Source organism: Oryctolagus cuniculus, chromosome 11 (assembly GCF_051225735.1).
Source record: "Oryctolagus cuniculus isolate XC-2025 breed Fujian yellow rabbit chromosome 11, ASM5122573v1, whole genome shotgun sequence".
Classification (NCBI taxonomy): domain Eukaryota; kingdom Metazoa; phylum Chordata; class Mammalia; order Lagomorpha; family Leporidae; genus Oryctolagus; species Oryctolagus cuniculus.
In genome coordinates this window covers 44800488-44816426 of record NC_142877.1, presented here as the reverse complement: position 1 = coordinate 44816426, position 15939 = coordinate 44800488, and the positions used below count along the sequence as shown (strand labels likewise).

Sequence of the window (15939 nt, the reverse complement as noted above, 5' to 3'; positions counted from 1 at the left end):
TTCCAGTCCAGCTCTCTGCTGTGGCCCCGGGAGGGCAGTAGAAGATGGCCCAAGAGCTTGGGCCCCTGCACCCGCGTGGGAGACCGGGAGGAAGCACCTGGCTCCTGGCTTCGGATAGGTACAGTGCCAGCCGTAGCGGCCATTTGGGGAGTGAACCAAGGGAAGACATTTCTGTCTCTCTCTCACTGTCTATAACTCTACCTGTCAAATAAATAAATAAAAAAAGAAAGAAAGTGAGGGCATGGTGGCTGAGAAGCGGCTTCTCTCAGTGGCTGAGGGGTCCAACACATCCCAGTGCTGGCTTCCCAGAAAAGTGACTGGCCCTGCACTCAGGAGGATGTTCACTGAGCTGCCCCCCCTTAATCACACCAACCAATCAATACTACTTCCTGTCCAAAAAAAAAAAAAAAAGAAAGAAAGAAAGAAAGGAAGGAAGGAAGAAAGAAAGAAAATAAAAGAAAAAAGAACCCTAACATTAAAAATGCTTCTCCATGGATCTGGTGCTATGGTGTAGTGGGAAAAGCCACTGCCTGCAGTGCCGGCATCCCATATGGACACTGGTTCAAGTCCTGGCTGCTCCACTTCCGATCCAGCTCTCTGCTATGGCCTGGGAAAGCAGTAGAAGATGGCCCAAGTGCTTGAGCCCCTGCATCTGCATGGAGACCCAGAGGAAGCTCCTGGCTCCTGGCTTCGGATCAGTGCAGCTCTGGCCGTTGCGGTCAATTGGGGAGTGAACCAGTGGATGGAAGACCTCCCTCTCTCTCTCTCTCTCCTCCTCTCTCTGTTTAACTCTTTCAAATAAATAAGTAAATCTTTTTAAAAAATTTTTAAAAATGCTCCTCCAGTTCAGATTTCTTCCCTCTTAGTGTGCTACAGGCTGAGCCACTGCAATAGAGGCTTAGTGAGCAGTTAAGTTCAGGGTGGGGTGATTCGAGTTCATATATTAACTTCCCGCGGGGACCTCAGCAGCCTTGGATCTCCTCCTGCATGAGATCCACTCGCAAGTTTGCCTGAGGACAAAGACTGGCCCGAGGGACATCACTCACAGTGCACTGGACAGGGACATCCCTCACGGTGCACTGGACAGGATTTCAGCTGGGGGACCGGGGAGCCCAGCAGATCACTGCTCTCAAGTCCAGCTTAATACCGTGAACGAGCGGTAGCACTGTTCAATTATCACATGCGGAAATCCTGCGGCTTGCGGATGCACTTGTCAGCTGGGGCGGCGAGTGGCTGGGAACTAATCATTCAACCTGCCGAGGGGCACAGAAGCCCCCTCCCAGCAGCGCTGTGGCCGCCAGCGTGGTGTATACTTTCCCATCTCACTTGGATGAGTTCCTAATGATTGAAGTATAGATTATTAATGCTGTGAACCTCTGGGAGCCCAGCGTGACTGTGCTGGGCTCTATTCCGCCCTCCGTGTCTTCAGCACGTACCCCGGCCTGGCACACGGTGTTCAGGCAGCTGTCAGAGCCGCTGGGGCCAAGAGGCTGCTGTGGGATCCAAACTGTGGCTCCTATTAGCAGCTGCAGGGGCATTGTTGGTGGCATTTGGTGCCTTCTTCTCCCCAAATTACCGGGTTGAGTGGATAAGAAGTCAAAAAACACAGCTCGGGGTTTGCTGGGGGTGGGTGACTCCAGTGTTTGTAAGAGAGAAGGGAAGTGGCTAATGCCACGCTGGGGCCCTGCCATCTGTCACTTTGCAACGTTTCCCAGGGCGAGTGCCAGGAACATGGCTGAGCAAGGCTGAGCAGCACACACAGAGCCACATCCTGGGCTGTGCAGGGTCTGCAGCAGCCTGATCCCAGGGGTGGGAGGGCAGCACAGTGCATGCTGGCTGGACAGTTCTTCTGGGTGCAGCTGTGAGCTGAACACCTGTCTACACAGTGGCTCCACGAAGAGTTCCATGCCTTCTCTCACACGGGAAATAAGGCCGAGAGACAATAACCCTAGGCAAGGCATGAAGGGACCTCACGTGTGCCCTCTCCTTTCCACACACGTTGTCGTCCCCAGTGAGAAGCAGCAAACTCATGATGTCCAGAGAAGGAACGGGAGGCTGGAACAACGTCAGTGCTGAGCGTTGAATCCAGGGGTAGCTGATGCGAATGGAAGTGTCCAGGGCTAACGGTGAGTCTTGGACAGCACAGCCATCAGCAAAATACCCACGGCCTGCCTGTGCGGCAGCCTAGTGGCTTGCGGGGGACACAGAGCCGCACAGGCCTGGGGTGAAGAAAGTCTGTCTTTGCCCGCTCGGGTGATGCAACCTGATATCACAGGCCGAGTGGCTTAAACTACAGAAACTTACTTCTCAGTTTTGGAGATACGGTGACAGCACGGCTGCTTCCTGATAAGAGCTCCCCGCCCGACTTGCAGATGACCACCTTCCTGCTCTGTCTGCACGTGGTGAAGCTGTCTCTTTCTCCTCTACTGATGCCACGGTCCTACTGGAGGACCTCGTTTGGCCTCATTGATGACCTCCTAAGGACCTCTTCTCCAGATACAGTCATGTTGGGGGTTAAGGCATTAACACATGAAGTGGGCAGAACAGAATTCAGCCTGTAACACTGGGTCATCAGTAGGCTTGTCAGTTGGGAGACAGCAAACACAAACGAGAAGTTGAACAGGTTATAGGATAGAGAATGATTCAAGAGATGTGCATATGTACAGGGTGGTCTGTATAATTAAAGGGGAGTTTGTGTCATTTACTAGCCTGGAGATGTTATATAATATATAATAAATGCATTCTAAAATTAGGTGGAAAAAAACCTAGCACCTTAAAGACCCAGTGTCTTCTGCCTTGCATTGTTTTTGGTGAGCAGTCTGTTGTCATTCTTCTCTTTATTCCTCTGTTAATGATGTGCTTGTTGGGGTCAGCACTGTGGTGTAGCAAGTAAGGCTGCCACCTGGGATGCTGGCATCCCATTTGAGCACTGGTTTACGTCCTGGCTGTTCCACTTCCAATCCAGCTCCCTGCTAATGGGCCTGGGAAAGCAGCTGGCCCAGCCCTGACTGTTGCAACCATTTGGGGTGTGAACCAGTGCACCAGATCTTTCTCTCTCTCTTTTTCTCTGAACGCTGTCTTTCAAATAAATAAATAAAGATTTTTTTTAAAAAAAGAAAAATCTAGAAGGAATTGTGTTGTCTGCAACTGAACCCAAGCTGACATTTTAATCTTTGCACTTTCTCATAATGTCTGAGGAATGGGAGACAGGTTGGCTGGGGGATGGCCTGGTTCACCTGTGCATGTTTTACTGGGATTTTCAATCTGTGGCTTCCTTGGAAACCTTTCTTCTTGACTGCTTGAGAGAACGGAGTCTTAAAGGAGTTAACGTTATCTGACTATTTAAAAATGTTCAGTGATCACTTTTTTTTTTTTTTTTTTTTTTGGACAGGCAGAGTGGATAGTGAGAGAGAGACAGAGAGAAAGGTCCTCCTTTTGCCATTGGTTCACCCTCCAATGGCCGCCATAGCTGGTGTGCTGCGGCCGGTGCACTGCGCTGATCTAAAGGCAGGAGCCAGGTGCTTCTCCTGGTCTCCCATGGGGTGCAGGGCCCAAGCACTTGGGCCATCCTCCACTGCCTTCCTGGGCCACAGCAGAGAGCTGGCCTGGAAGAGGGGCAACCGGGAAAGAATCCAGCGCCCCAACTGGGACTAGAACCTGGTGTGCCGGCACCACTGGGTGGAGGATTAGCCTATTGAGCTGCGGCGCCAGCCACAGTGATCACCTTAACCAGAGATCTGGCCCCATAGCTTTAGCTGAGAACTCAGATTAAATCATTATTATGTTTAAATGATTTGAGCCTCTGGAAATTATTGAAATTCCTGAGTCTTCTGACTTTCAGGTGGATCCCTGGAAACCTTTGGGAACAGGATTCTTAGTGTGGAGGGACAGTAGCTGTTTGAGTTAACTTAGATTGGATAAAGTGAAAATCTTGGTGTGGCTTAGGCTTGCTAACTTTCAGAGTTTTCAAGTCTGAGATTGTTAGACGGTGATCCAACTTTTCTTTCTGTACTTAATGCAGATAATCAATCGACAAACTGTAACTGAAACTCTGTTTATTGTTTTTAAGGCATTTTCCTTTCTAGCTTTGAGCCTATCTGCCTGTCAGAATTCTACAGGAGTAGTGAGGTGATGCTGGCTCAGTCCTGTGAGAGGATAGTTCTCACCTGCAGAAGTGATGGACAGTGGACTCCAGGTAAACATAGCCTGAGGACCCCTCTTTCTACCTCTTTGTGCCTTAAATGAGACAGAAAGGATTTCTGATGCTGGTAATCCTCTTCCCAATCCCAGAGAAGAGCAAACAAACAGGACCATGTTGATCCTGGCAAGGCGAACACACAGAGCCTAGCCACGGAGTGACTGGTCAACAGTACTTTTAAGGAAAACATGACAAGGGGGAATACCGGCATTAAGATGGAGTCACTGGGGCCTGTGCCATGGCACAGTAGGTTAATCCTCCACCTGTGGCACTGGCATCCCATATGGGTGCCAGTTCTAGTCCTGGCTGCCCCTCTTCCAGTCCAGCTCTCTGCTGTGGCCCTGGAGGGCAGTGGAGGATGGCCCAAGTGCTTGGGCCCCTGCACCTGTGTGGGAGACTGGGAAGAAGCACCTCGCTCCTAGCTTCAGATTGGTGCAGCCGCAGCCATGGTGGCCACCTGGGGAGTGAACCAACAGAAGGAAGACCTCTCTCTCTCTCTCTCTCTCTCTCTCACTGCCTGTAACTCTACCTCTCAAATAAATAACTAAAAATCTTAAAGAAAAAAAGATGGAGTCACTGGTGTCAACCCTAAACTAAAACATAAGGCCGAGGAGTTAGGAAAAAAGGGTTTTCATGCATGATTGCCTGATGGTAACTGTCACAACAGATGGCCAGATCTGCAGCCTCTGCAGAGGCCAACATTTCAAAGATAAACTAACTAGACACGATACCTAGACTTCCCACACTTTATGCTACAAGCTACATAGAGCACCACGCAGGGGTTGTCACACCTGAGATAGCTCTTTGACTTCTTGGTAAATCAGGAAGCAAGGATTAGGACTGAGAATACTGACTCAAGAAATAAGAAAGAGAGAGAGAGAGAGAGAGAGAGAGAGAAAGGAAGAAATGCCCAGTGGCATAAATTAAAAAAAAAAAAGTCTGACATTGTCACCCAAGGCTTGCTGTGTCTTGGAATTTCTTTTCTTTTCTTTTTTTTTTTTAAAGATTTATTTATTTTACTTTGAAGTTAAGAGTTACACAGAGAGAGAAGGAGAAGCAGAGAGAGAGAGGTCTTCCATCCACTGGTTCACTCCCCAGTTGGCAGCAATGGCTGGAAGGGCACCGAACTGAAGCCAGGAGCCAGGAGCTTCTTCTGGGTCTCCTACGCGGGTGCAGGGGCCCAAGAACTTGGACCATCTTCTACTGCTTTCCCAGGCCACAGCAGAGAGCTGCATGGGAAGTGGAGCAGTGGGGACTTGAACTGGTGCCCACATGGGATGCTGGCACTGCAGGCAGTGGCTTTTCCCACTATGCCACAGTGCTGGCCCCGTGTCTTGGGATTTCTAACAGCCACACGTCATGCACTACAGGAGGCAGAGGAGTTTCTTCTCGTGCTGTCCATTTCTCTATGTTGCCACCTCTGAAACCACAGGGAGGTAACCAGCTCACATACCACTGAGAAAAACTTAGTTGTGTTGTCTGATAATCCAAACATTACGGGAGAATATAGCACCTTTAAAGCCAGCCACCTTGCTTCCAGACCCTTCTGAAGAGTCTATGCATGAGTGCTTTGAACAGTGAACTCCAGCAGGCTGCATCTGCCTGACATCTCCTTAGAAACTTCAGATCTGATGGAAGCAACTGAATGGATTAGGGGAACTGGAAGGCCAAACGTGCAGTAGTAACCTTTCAGGAAGCCAAAGCACTGCCCCCAGTTTCCTCTTCCCAAGAGGACTTACACCTTGGGAGAGGTAAGACAGTAAAAATCCACTAGGACTCCAAGTATCTTTTTCTGTATTATATGCCTATTGGGCCATGTAGACAAAAACTTCACAGCCAAACATCTAAGCTAGCAGCTAAACAATCGTCTTTGACTTGTTCTCCCTTAGAAGAGGAAGTCAAGGAAGATGCACTTCACCATGTCAAGGTTTTTCATTCCAGTAATCCCCGACTCTGCCCCCAGTCAGCAGGAAGTAGCCAGAGCTTGCAGTCAGTGGCCCTATTCCACTGACCTTGAATGGACAATCGACAGTGGGGTGATTTGTAAGCATAATGAAGGCATCTTCTCTTCCCTTTTCATACTGTGACTAACAAAAACACTACTGATATGGTGAATTACCTGTGATTAGCAATTATTATTCATAATAATATTTGCATAGTTGAATAATAACGTTTGCATAAGAATTTCAGGAGCCTGCAGAAAGGAGATGACTTGGAATGGCAGAGCTCACACCCAGCTAAGGAGAAGAGCATGCAACTCTGAACTGCACACAGGAAAACTCCACCAGGCTGATGCCCTGGATTTCATGGATGGACCGACATCAGTACGCAGCCTGAAAATCTGCTTAGTTATCAATGGACTGGACTCACCGTTTTGTTTTTTCTAACCTCCACCTGCAATTACTCCTTCCCTTAAACATACACACACACACACACACACACACACACACACTTTTTGCTGGGTTGCTGGGCGGGAAAGAGCACATTTTGGATCCAGAGATCACTCTTTCCCCAAGACTCCTGGCTTCTGGAAATAATCCCTTTCCTCTTACCCACCTCCCATCTCTGGGCAGTCGGCTGTCCCGTGGCTAGCAGCAAGGGCCTGGGTATTCCGCCCGGTAACAGGGATCATTTCAGGACCATCCCAGCAATCTCATCTTTTACCCCAGGAAAGTTTCACTCCATGAAAACAGCACGGTGGGAAAACAGCACGGTGGGAAAACAGCACGGTGGGAAATCGGGAGGTGGAGACACATCGGAACAGTACTGCAGGCAAGGAGGGAGCAGGCTGGCTAAAACGGACTTTGACCTTCGCTTCTGATACTGTCAGATCTCAGCTGTGCTTCTCAGGGACAAGTGATGCTTGGCCTGGGTGTCATGGCAGGAGGCACCCCAATGAGCAGGTGGGATCAATGAGGAATCGGCCAGATGGGCGTATGTGAGCAAACTTGACCTAGACTGCCTTTTACGAGGGCAGAGAGCGAGCGTACAATTAGATGGCATTCTGCTTTGAGCAAATCAGTTGGGAAAGGATTCTTCGCAAGGCTACCACACAGGACTGGAAGGAACACTGGTGAAGGCTGGCCAGTGACGTGGCAGACAGCCAACTCGGAGGCTGGTGAGGGCCAGGAGCGTATTGGAGAACTGGCCTCCGACATCTTTCCCGTGTAGACAAAGAAACGCAGAAGTGGGGGCGAGTGGTCGTATCTCATGTGTTGTTCCGTCTGGGGAAATGGGTGCCTGGGCTTCAGTGTGCAACTTGCTGCTGGCTCACAGCACAGGGCGGCCGACTACAGGGGAACAGAAAACCATCTTTGAGGCGTGAGGACCTGACTCTGATGGGAGTCTAATCAATGAGGGAAGGGCTCCTGTGGGCCGGCAGCATCCCGCTTTGCAGCCCCAAGGCTGCGGCTTTCCGGAGGGGGTGACTTCCAGAAGCTCACAGGTCACTAGGGAAACAGCAGCCTGTTAAAGGGGCTGCTTGGATCCCATGTAGAGTGTCGGGTGCGGCAGCACTTCATCGCTAACAGGCCCCTGGCACGCCGGGGAAGGAGTGCGGGAGGAGAGAGCCTCCAAGGGCCGAGCACGCTCAGATGTGAGAAGAGGTGATTGAGTCAAGGCGTGCCCATCTCTGATGGCCTCGCTCGAAGACGCTAGGGCGAGACCTATTCACGCCACGAGGATAAAGGATGCTGCGGACTGGTAATTAAGGCTAAGGAGGGCACGGTAGGCAAGACCTGATTATTACTGTTATTACTATTTTGGAGGGTCACCGATAAGTGGAGGAGAGAGAAGATGAGGTGGAGTGGAGAAAGGAGAGGAGGCACTGCCTGGGGCCTCGCCACCCATGGCTCTCATTAAGCCAGCTCTTTAGCACCTCGCCCTGGTTCCTTCTGTCCACGGCGTCCTGAAGCCAGGAGCTGAGTGAGCAGGACTGAAGGTGCTGATCGTTCCCGACTGCACCCAAGGACTCCACGGGCAGGGCCTGGGAGAGGCGGGCGCACGTGCACGTGTGCGTGCGAATGAGTGTGCACGTGTGACACCAAGGGGAAGACTGAGAAAAGGAAGATCTTAGTAACACATTCATTATGTGACTCGAAACGCTGATTGCCTCAGAAGGGAACAAATGATAAAAAAATAAAATGGCTCTATTCTTTTTCCAAAGTGGTAAATCAATCGGTCAATCAATTCCTCCCTCTCCCTGTCTCTCTCTCCTCTCCCCTCCTCCTCCTCCTCCTCCCTCTCTCTCTCTCTCTCTCTCTCTCACACACACACACACACAGAGCCACCAGTGGTGATTTTAGTCCTCTCTGTCTTTGCTGCCAATGGCTTGCACCGGCACTCTGAGCTGAAAATGAGAATGAAACAGAGGCGGCACCTGAGCCAGCCTGGGCCGCAGACCCTGAGCCGAGTTGTGGTCCTGCGACAACCGTGGGCTGCCTGTGCACGGCGGTGGCTGATTGCTCGCCCGCCTCCCCACGTCCCCATATGGCTCCAAAGTGAGCCACTGCTCAGGAGGTCTCAACTGTTCTCAGCAACATCTGACCCGCGGGGCTGCCAGGGTTCCCACTGGCGCAGGAGCGAGCAGCCATTGGGAGAAGAGGAGAGAGGATGCAGAGGGAAGCCGGCGAGGAGCCCATGGTGCAGCCAGGCCAGACTCGCAGAGCAACAGTGTGGCCAGGTCACCGTGAGCACCTTCCTCCCCCCAGCACGCAGGAAGGGGCCCCAGATGCACAGCAACCGCTTCTGGATTTCAACAAGAGAGGTTGCCGGTGCTGCCAAGGTCAGGAAAACAATCGGTAGTCATCTCGCGGCCAAAATCAGCTAAACAGTGCACCCTGCTTGGAAAGGGCCTCGCCAATCTGTCTGACAACACGCAGGGCGGGCACCGCCGAGTCCTGGCAGCTCCTGGTGGCGCTTGACAAGAGCGTGGCCGCAGCTGCACAGGCACTGGAACACACGTGTGGGAGGGCCTGACAAGGCGCGGCACCCACGGAACCTCAGAGCCCACCTGCTCCCCGGGTCTCTGGGAGACACCAGTGGGCACCTCGCAGTGGCCTCTGGAGCTCTGTCGTGTCTTGCCGTCACAAGTACTCACCCTTAGCACATCAGATTAGCTTTAAAAATGATTACCAGCATCGGTCGACAGCTGCACCCTGACAAGCGGCCGCAGCCCAACGTGCTGTTTCACAATCACCTTGTTTTCAGGGAGGAGCAAGACAGCAAGGGGCTTTGAATTTGGTGAGAGGGAAAACATCTCCCCCGACCCCCACCCCACCACCCGCAAGGAAGATCCTTGGCATGTGATTTCCAACCAAGTAAAATTCTTTTTTTCACAAACAACTGATATATTTTGGGTAAGACTGATGGCAACAATGAAATCCTACTCACACAAATGAATTCTTTTTTAAAATGCTTGTATTTTTTTTTACTTAAGATTAATGGAGTCAAGTTGACAAAGACAAAGAAAAGCCTATGCTCACAGAATCTGATGCTTTATCAAAAATATGGCTTATATTTGAAAAAGTGGTAGGAAGATTCCCCGACAGACAAAAGCTTTCAGAGACTGAACGCCTTACTGTGGGGAAAAAATTAAAAGCCGATCATCTTAAAAATGTTCAGCAGACCAAGGGTGGGCGTTTGGCCTAAGGCCTGAGACCCTGAAGCCCACATTAGAGAGCCTGAGTTTGAGCCCCAGCTTTGCTTCTGATCCCAGCTTCCTATTAACGCACACCCTGGGAGGCCACAGGTGATGGTTCAAGTACTTGGATCCCTGCCACCCGTGTAGGGGATCTGGGCTGAATTCCTGGCTCCTAGCTTCCACCTGGCCCAGCCCTGGGCTGCTGTGGGCATTTAGGTGGAGGATGGAGGCTCTGTTTGTCTCTGTCTCCCTGACAGCGAAATAGTTAATTTTTTTTAAGTTTAGGAACCCAGTAATCAAAGGGAGCTCTGTGAATCTGATAAGGAGCATTCAAGAAAATCTAAGTGGCCAATGCCACACAGCTAACAGTGAATACGTCCCCTTGAAGATTAAGAAAGAGGCAACAGTGCTATTTCTCACTATTCCTGTTCTACTTTTTACTACCAATCATAGCCAGTGCAGTGCAAGAAAGACAAGAAGTAAAAATCACAGAGACTGAGAAAGAAGAAAACAGTTGTCACTATTTGCAGATGATATAATTTTTCTGTGGAAAATCTGAAGGATCTAATGATTTGAATGAATGAAGGAGTTTAGAAAGTTTTGCACAATACAGACCTAGACAATTAGTGCATTTATTCATACTAGCAGCAAAGAATAAGAAAACTGATATTGATAATGGCAATAAAATTGTAAGATACTCAAACAGAAATTGTAGAAGCCATTTACGGAGAAAATTATACACCTTTCCTGAAAGACATTTTAAAAGACTTGAGATAACTTGATATTTATACTAGATTTTCATACTGGAATCAATATCAAAATTGTCACCTTACCTGATTGACCTCAGATTTAATGCATTTCCTATCGCATCCAATGGGCTTTTCAAGGAGCTTGGAAAGCTTATTATAAAAGAGCAAAGGGACAAAACTGTCCAAGCCACCCTCGAGGAAAACAGAGACTACACTGGGTTAAGCTATCTGTTAACAGACACGAAAGAAAGTGCGAAACCAAGTCTGAAAGTAGGAGGAGATATATTAACTAACACAAGTCCAGCATGGGGCTGGCGCTGTGGCGGAGCGGGTAAAGCTGCCACCAGCAGTGCCGACATCCCATATGGATGCCAATTCAAGTCCTGGCTGCTCCACTTCTGATCCAGCTCTCTGCTATGACCTGGGAAAGCAGAAGAGGATGACCCAAGAGCTTGGGCCCCCTACACCTGCATGGGAGACCCAGAAGAAGCTCTTGGCTCCTGGCTTTGGATCAGCGCAGCTCTAGCTGTTGCAGCCAATCGGGGAGTGAACCAGTGGATGGAAGACCTCTCTCTCTCTCTCTCTCTCTCTGTGCCTCTCCTTCTCTCTCTGTGTAACTGGCTTTCAAATAAATAAGTCAGCCTTAATAAATCTTAACACAAGTAATCACTAAGAAGCAGCCAGCCCAGAGGAAAAAATGGAGAAATGTCAGAAATGGGCCTTGAAAAGGACCTTTCACAAATGGCCCAGGCTCAAACAAAGAGGCACTAACTGTGCTCTCAGTTAGGGAAGCGCAAATGGAAGCCACAGAAGATCCTGCAGCATACCACCGGTCAGGCTGACTTCTAAGGTCCGAGAGTACCAGAGTTCGCCAGGGCTCCGGAAGCACAGGGAGTCCCCAGCATGGCAGGCTGGGGGTGGTTTACACAGCTAACGATCACTTTGGAGACACGTGGGCATCCCCTGGTGAGGGTGAAGACAGGCAGTCCCATCGCTCAGCAGCCATAGGACTGAGATCCGCTGGGGAAGCTGTGCAATGAGGCACCATACAAGGCCCTCAGAACTGTTTGGAAACAACTTAAGCACCAACCCAGGCCAGCGTTGTGGCATAGCAGGTAAGGTCGCCTCCTGCAACACCCGGTTTATGTCCCTGCTGCTCCACTTCTGATCCAGCTCCCTGCTCATGGCCTGAGAAAAGCAGCAGAAGATGGCCCAAGTGTTTGGGCTCCTGCCATCCATGTGAGAGACCCAGATGGAGCTCCTGGCTCCTGGCTTCTTTGGCCTGGCCCAGCTCTGGCCATTGTGGTCATCCGGGGAGTGAACCAGAGGATGAAAGCTCTCTCTCTCTCTGTAACTCTGACTTCACATAAATAAACTGTTTTAAAAAGCTAAAATAAATATCAACCAACAGGAAAATCCAGGAAGGGACTGTGACAGAGTTACATAACACAAATCTACAGGGCACGGGGGCCCGGCCACCACCAGAGAATGGCCGTGGAGGACAGGGCCAGGCTGGGGTGCTTCGGGCCCCTGGCGATGGCATCTCCAGGCTGCACACACTGGCCTATTTCCTGGTAACCACGTTCTTTCCAGCTCTACACGAGCTGCCCTGTATGTGTGTATCTGCACAGACCAGCGAGGATGGTGCTTAGAAACACAGTGCTAAACACAATGTGGACTATTTGATTTGACTCAAAAGCAGTCAAAACAAATTAATACATTTAGGAAATCATATATAGGTGCACATCTTTTATTTTTTGAAGATATTTATTTTATATATTTGGCAGAGCTACAGAGAGGGAGTCACACACACACACACACACACACACAGATGGATCTTCCATTTGCTGATTCACTCCCCAGATGGCCACAATGGCTGGTGCTGGCCAGGCCAAAGCCAGGAGCTTGAAACTTCATGCTCCCACGTGGGTGCATGGGCCAAGCACTTGGGGCATCTTCCACTGCTCTTCTAGGCGCATCAGCAGGGAGCTGGATTGTAAGTGGAGCAGCCAGGATTTGAACCCGCACTCACATGTGATGCTAGCATTGCAGGCAGTGGTTCAACCTGCTGCACCACAGTGCTGGCCCCTTTGTGCACATCTTTAAAACAAGGGTTGGCAAACTGCCCAACCAAGGTTGGCTCGGCCCAAACTCAGCCAGCACTTGTGCTGGTGAATGAGGTTCCATAAGGATGCAGCCACTTCTTTATGTACCATCTGTGGCTGTTTTCTCACTGCAAGGGCAGAGCTGAGCACCTGTGACAGCAGCCGTTTCTGCTTCTGTATACAAAAAGTTTGCTGATTCTGTCTTCACAGGACACCGAATGATAAACTCAGATCTCAGGACAGCAGATACCTCCTAGAAGACAAGAGGCGGTGTGGCCAGAGGGGGGCTTCCAAAGTCGGAGGTAAGGAATTCCTTCTTTAACCTGGGCAGCAGGCATACAGATCTCCAGTGTAGTTTCCCCTTAAAGGGGATGCGCGTTTCTTTGTTTATATGATGCATTTAATTTAAAATTTTCCTTAGGAGTGGGGAAAGCTAGATTCTGAGTTCTGTTGCTTATATCCTCCATCCGTATCTAGTACTGGCTCCGTCATCATCTTGTTTTGCTGAGAGAGAAATTCTGCTACCTTGCTAAGCAGCAGCCTGCATGCAGACTTGGCTTTCCACTTTAAAATACTACACCTTCCCAAGGATAAAATGTATTGGCTTTTGAGAAGACGGAGGTTCAGAGCCTCCAGTCTAACTGACCCATACGTGTAGAAATTCCCTTCCCAGTGAGCTTGGACAAATGGTCACTTGCCTTTTGCTTGACCACATGCCGGGAGGAAGGCGTCTGGGGTCACAGCCAGCCTGTCTGGTGGTCGTGGAGTTTCTACGAGAGCTAATGCTTCCACATTCTGCTCCCGAAGCTACTTCCTTGTTTCCTGACTGCTGCTCTTATCATCACACGTGAGCCCCTCTGTGTGGATGAGAGGACGTAGAGCCCAGGCATGGCTACGTGTGGGGTCCAGGGACCACGTGTGGATGCATCCAAGGCCATGCACTTCCTCACGTGGCCGTTCCCTCTCCAGTCGACAACAGAGGTCAGATACTCGGTGTCCTATCAGAACCAAACCTTGGCTCCTCTGGTTTCTCCCAGGGACTCCCATTTTGCTCTCTGGTGCATCCAACACCCAAGCCTCACCCGTGCGACACAGCCTATATTTATTTTTAGGTTTTCCAAGAGTCAAATGCAAGGTCCAACTTACCTGTAGAGATCTGTGATCTTTTCATTCTCGTAGCGAACACACAGGTTGTTGAGGACTTGCTCGTGCTGACCAAACAGGCGGATGTAGTTGGAGGCAGGGAAAGGCTCCTTCGAAAGGCACGTGAGGCTCTCCACCATTCTGTACTTGTTAATATGAATCCGGAAGTACGTTCCGTTTTCCACCATACCGGTGACTATTTCCAAACCCTGGGAGAGGGAGGCAGGCAGATCAGAAAGCAGCATTGGGAATGTGTCTGGACTTCAGGGACTTTATCGGAGCAGCTGATTTCCCAAATATAATGGGTCATCCCATGGCTCGTTTCGAAGAGCCACTGCTGTGGACTAACCTCCACAGAAGACAAGCGTTGTCAGAGACGGCACACTTGGACCAAACGACTAACTGGTCCTTGGGGTATTTTCAACTATGATTGCATTGTTCTGTGTTTCTGAATTAGTTGCTAGGTTACAACCAACTCACTGGTACTCAACACCTTGCAGAGCTAATATATGGAGCTGGGTGTCTTTTCTGGGGTGTTTCTAAGAGTGTTGAATTTCTTGTGTATATTTTTTTCCCTAGCACTATTTTGAAAAAAACCTCTTGGTCAAAAGTGATCAGAAAGGACTTGAGTTGTTTCACAGAGTCCTTCAGCAAAAGGTACAAGTGAGGGGTGGATCCTTGACTGTTCTGTGTGGGGAGGGTCAGTTGGTTGAGGGGGTCTGTCCCCAGGTAGAAGTCTCAAGGCTATGGAACACGTGCACATGAGCACACACACACATGCACACACATACACTCTCTGCAGGTGACTGTTTGGTTCATAGACTGTTAAAGGTGTGGGTTGGTGGCTCCCTGCCCAATGGAAATCAGGTGGAAGTACCCCATGAACCCAGATGACCAGGGAAGATGCTGCCCTCATTCCAGGTCACAGCTGCTCTCCCCAGCTCAGCTCCTGCACACACTCCCCTCAGGCTCAGGGAGCAGGAAACAAACGTGGACAAACGTGAGTTTTCTTGGTGGTGGCTAAACTTTGCCCCTGGACTCTGCACTTGGTATGCAGTAACTCCCAAGAAACCTTTTCTGAGTACATATAGATTTAAGCTTTCACTCTGAACTTGACAGTGGCATTTAGAAATCCAAGACATGTTGGGACTGCACAGATCCCAAACATTTACCTAGCCCTGGACATCAGCTGGGGACTTTGTCTAAACAAAGTTTAACTTTTAAATAGACTGAGGCAACTGGGAGTTATCACATGGCAAGGCCCTGACCAACTCATCCAGCCTTAAAGGGACGAAATGTGAGATACAAGGAGGCCTGGAGGGTCTATCCTGGGCCAACCCCAAGTATGTATGAGAAGCTGGGTGTTCGGGGGGTAGGAGGGAAGAGGCTGGGGGATGAGACCCTGAGGGATCCCAGTGACCCGTCACTCACAGGGACGCCTGGGTCCTGATGGAAACCTGCCTGCATAGCCAAAGACTTGGGAACAGAGCATGGGCATAGGCTACAAGGCATCAGTACAAACGACTCCTCAAATACATCGCGTGACGGGGACATGAGCCCCCAGTCTGTTCTATATCGTAGAGAGAGATCACAAAAACTGCATGTACAGGGTCACTGCCCTGCTTTGGTACGGACATTTTAACAAAATGTTATTGATCGTTTTCTGCGCAATGGAGACTGGGACATTTCTGTTGCTTCTCATTTGACTATCTCTAGTTTGCAATTTATAAGCAATGACTACCACTTTTTTTTTTTTTTCTTTTTTGGACAGGCAGAGTTAGATAGAGAGAGAGAGAGAGAGAGAAAGGTCTTCCTTTCCGTTGATTCACCCCTAAAACGGCCACCACGGCCGGCACATTGCGCCGATCCGAAGCCAGGAGCCAGGTGCTTCCTCCTGGTCTCCCATGGGGTGCAGGGCCCAAGGATTTGGGCCATCCTCCACTGCCTTCCTGGGACACAGCAGAGAGCTGGACTGGAAGAGGAGCAATCAGGACAGAACCGGTGCCCCAACCGGGACTAGAACCTGGAGTGCCAGTGCCGAAGGTGGAGGATTAGCCTAGTGAGCCACGGCACTGGCCGATGACTACCACTTCTAAAATGATT

General features: G+C 50.0%; 1 protein-coding gene across 2 annotated transcripts in view; it reads right to left on the bottom strand.

The window, feature by feature from the left end:
- Window positions 1-15939, bottom strand: part of CFAP61 (cilia and flagella associated protein 61) — a 250889-nt gene that overhangs the window by 32890 nt on the left and 202060 nt on the right. For both annotated transcript variants that reach the window (XM_008256339.5, XM_008256340.5), the window contains exon 25: window positions 13840-14045. In XM_008256339.5, the coding sequence (XP_008254561.3) occupies window positions 13840-14045 (206 nt within the window). The remainder of the gene's footprint in view (window positions 1-13839; window positions 14046-15939) is intronic.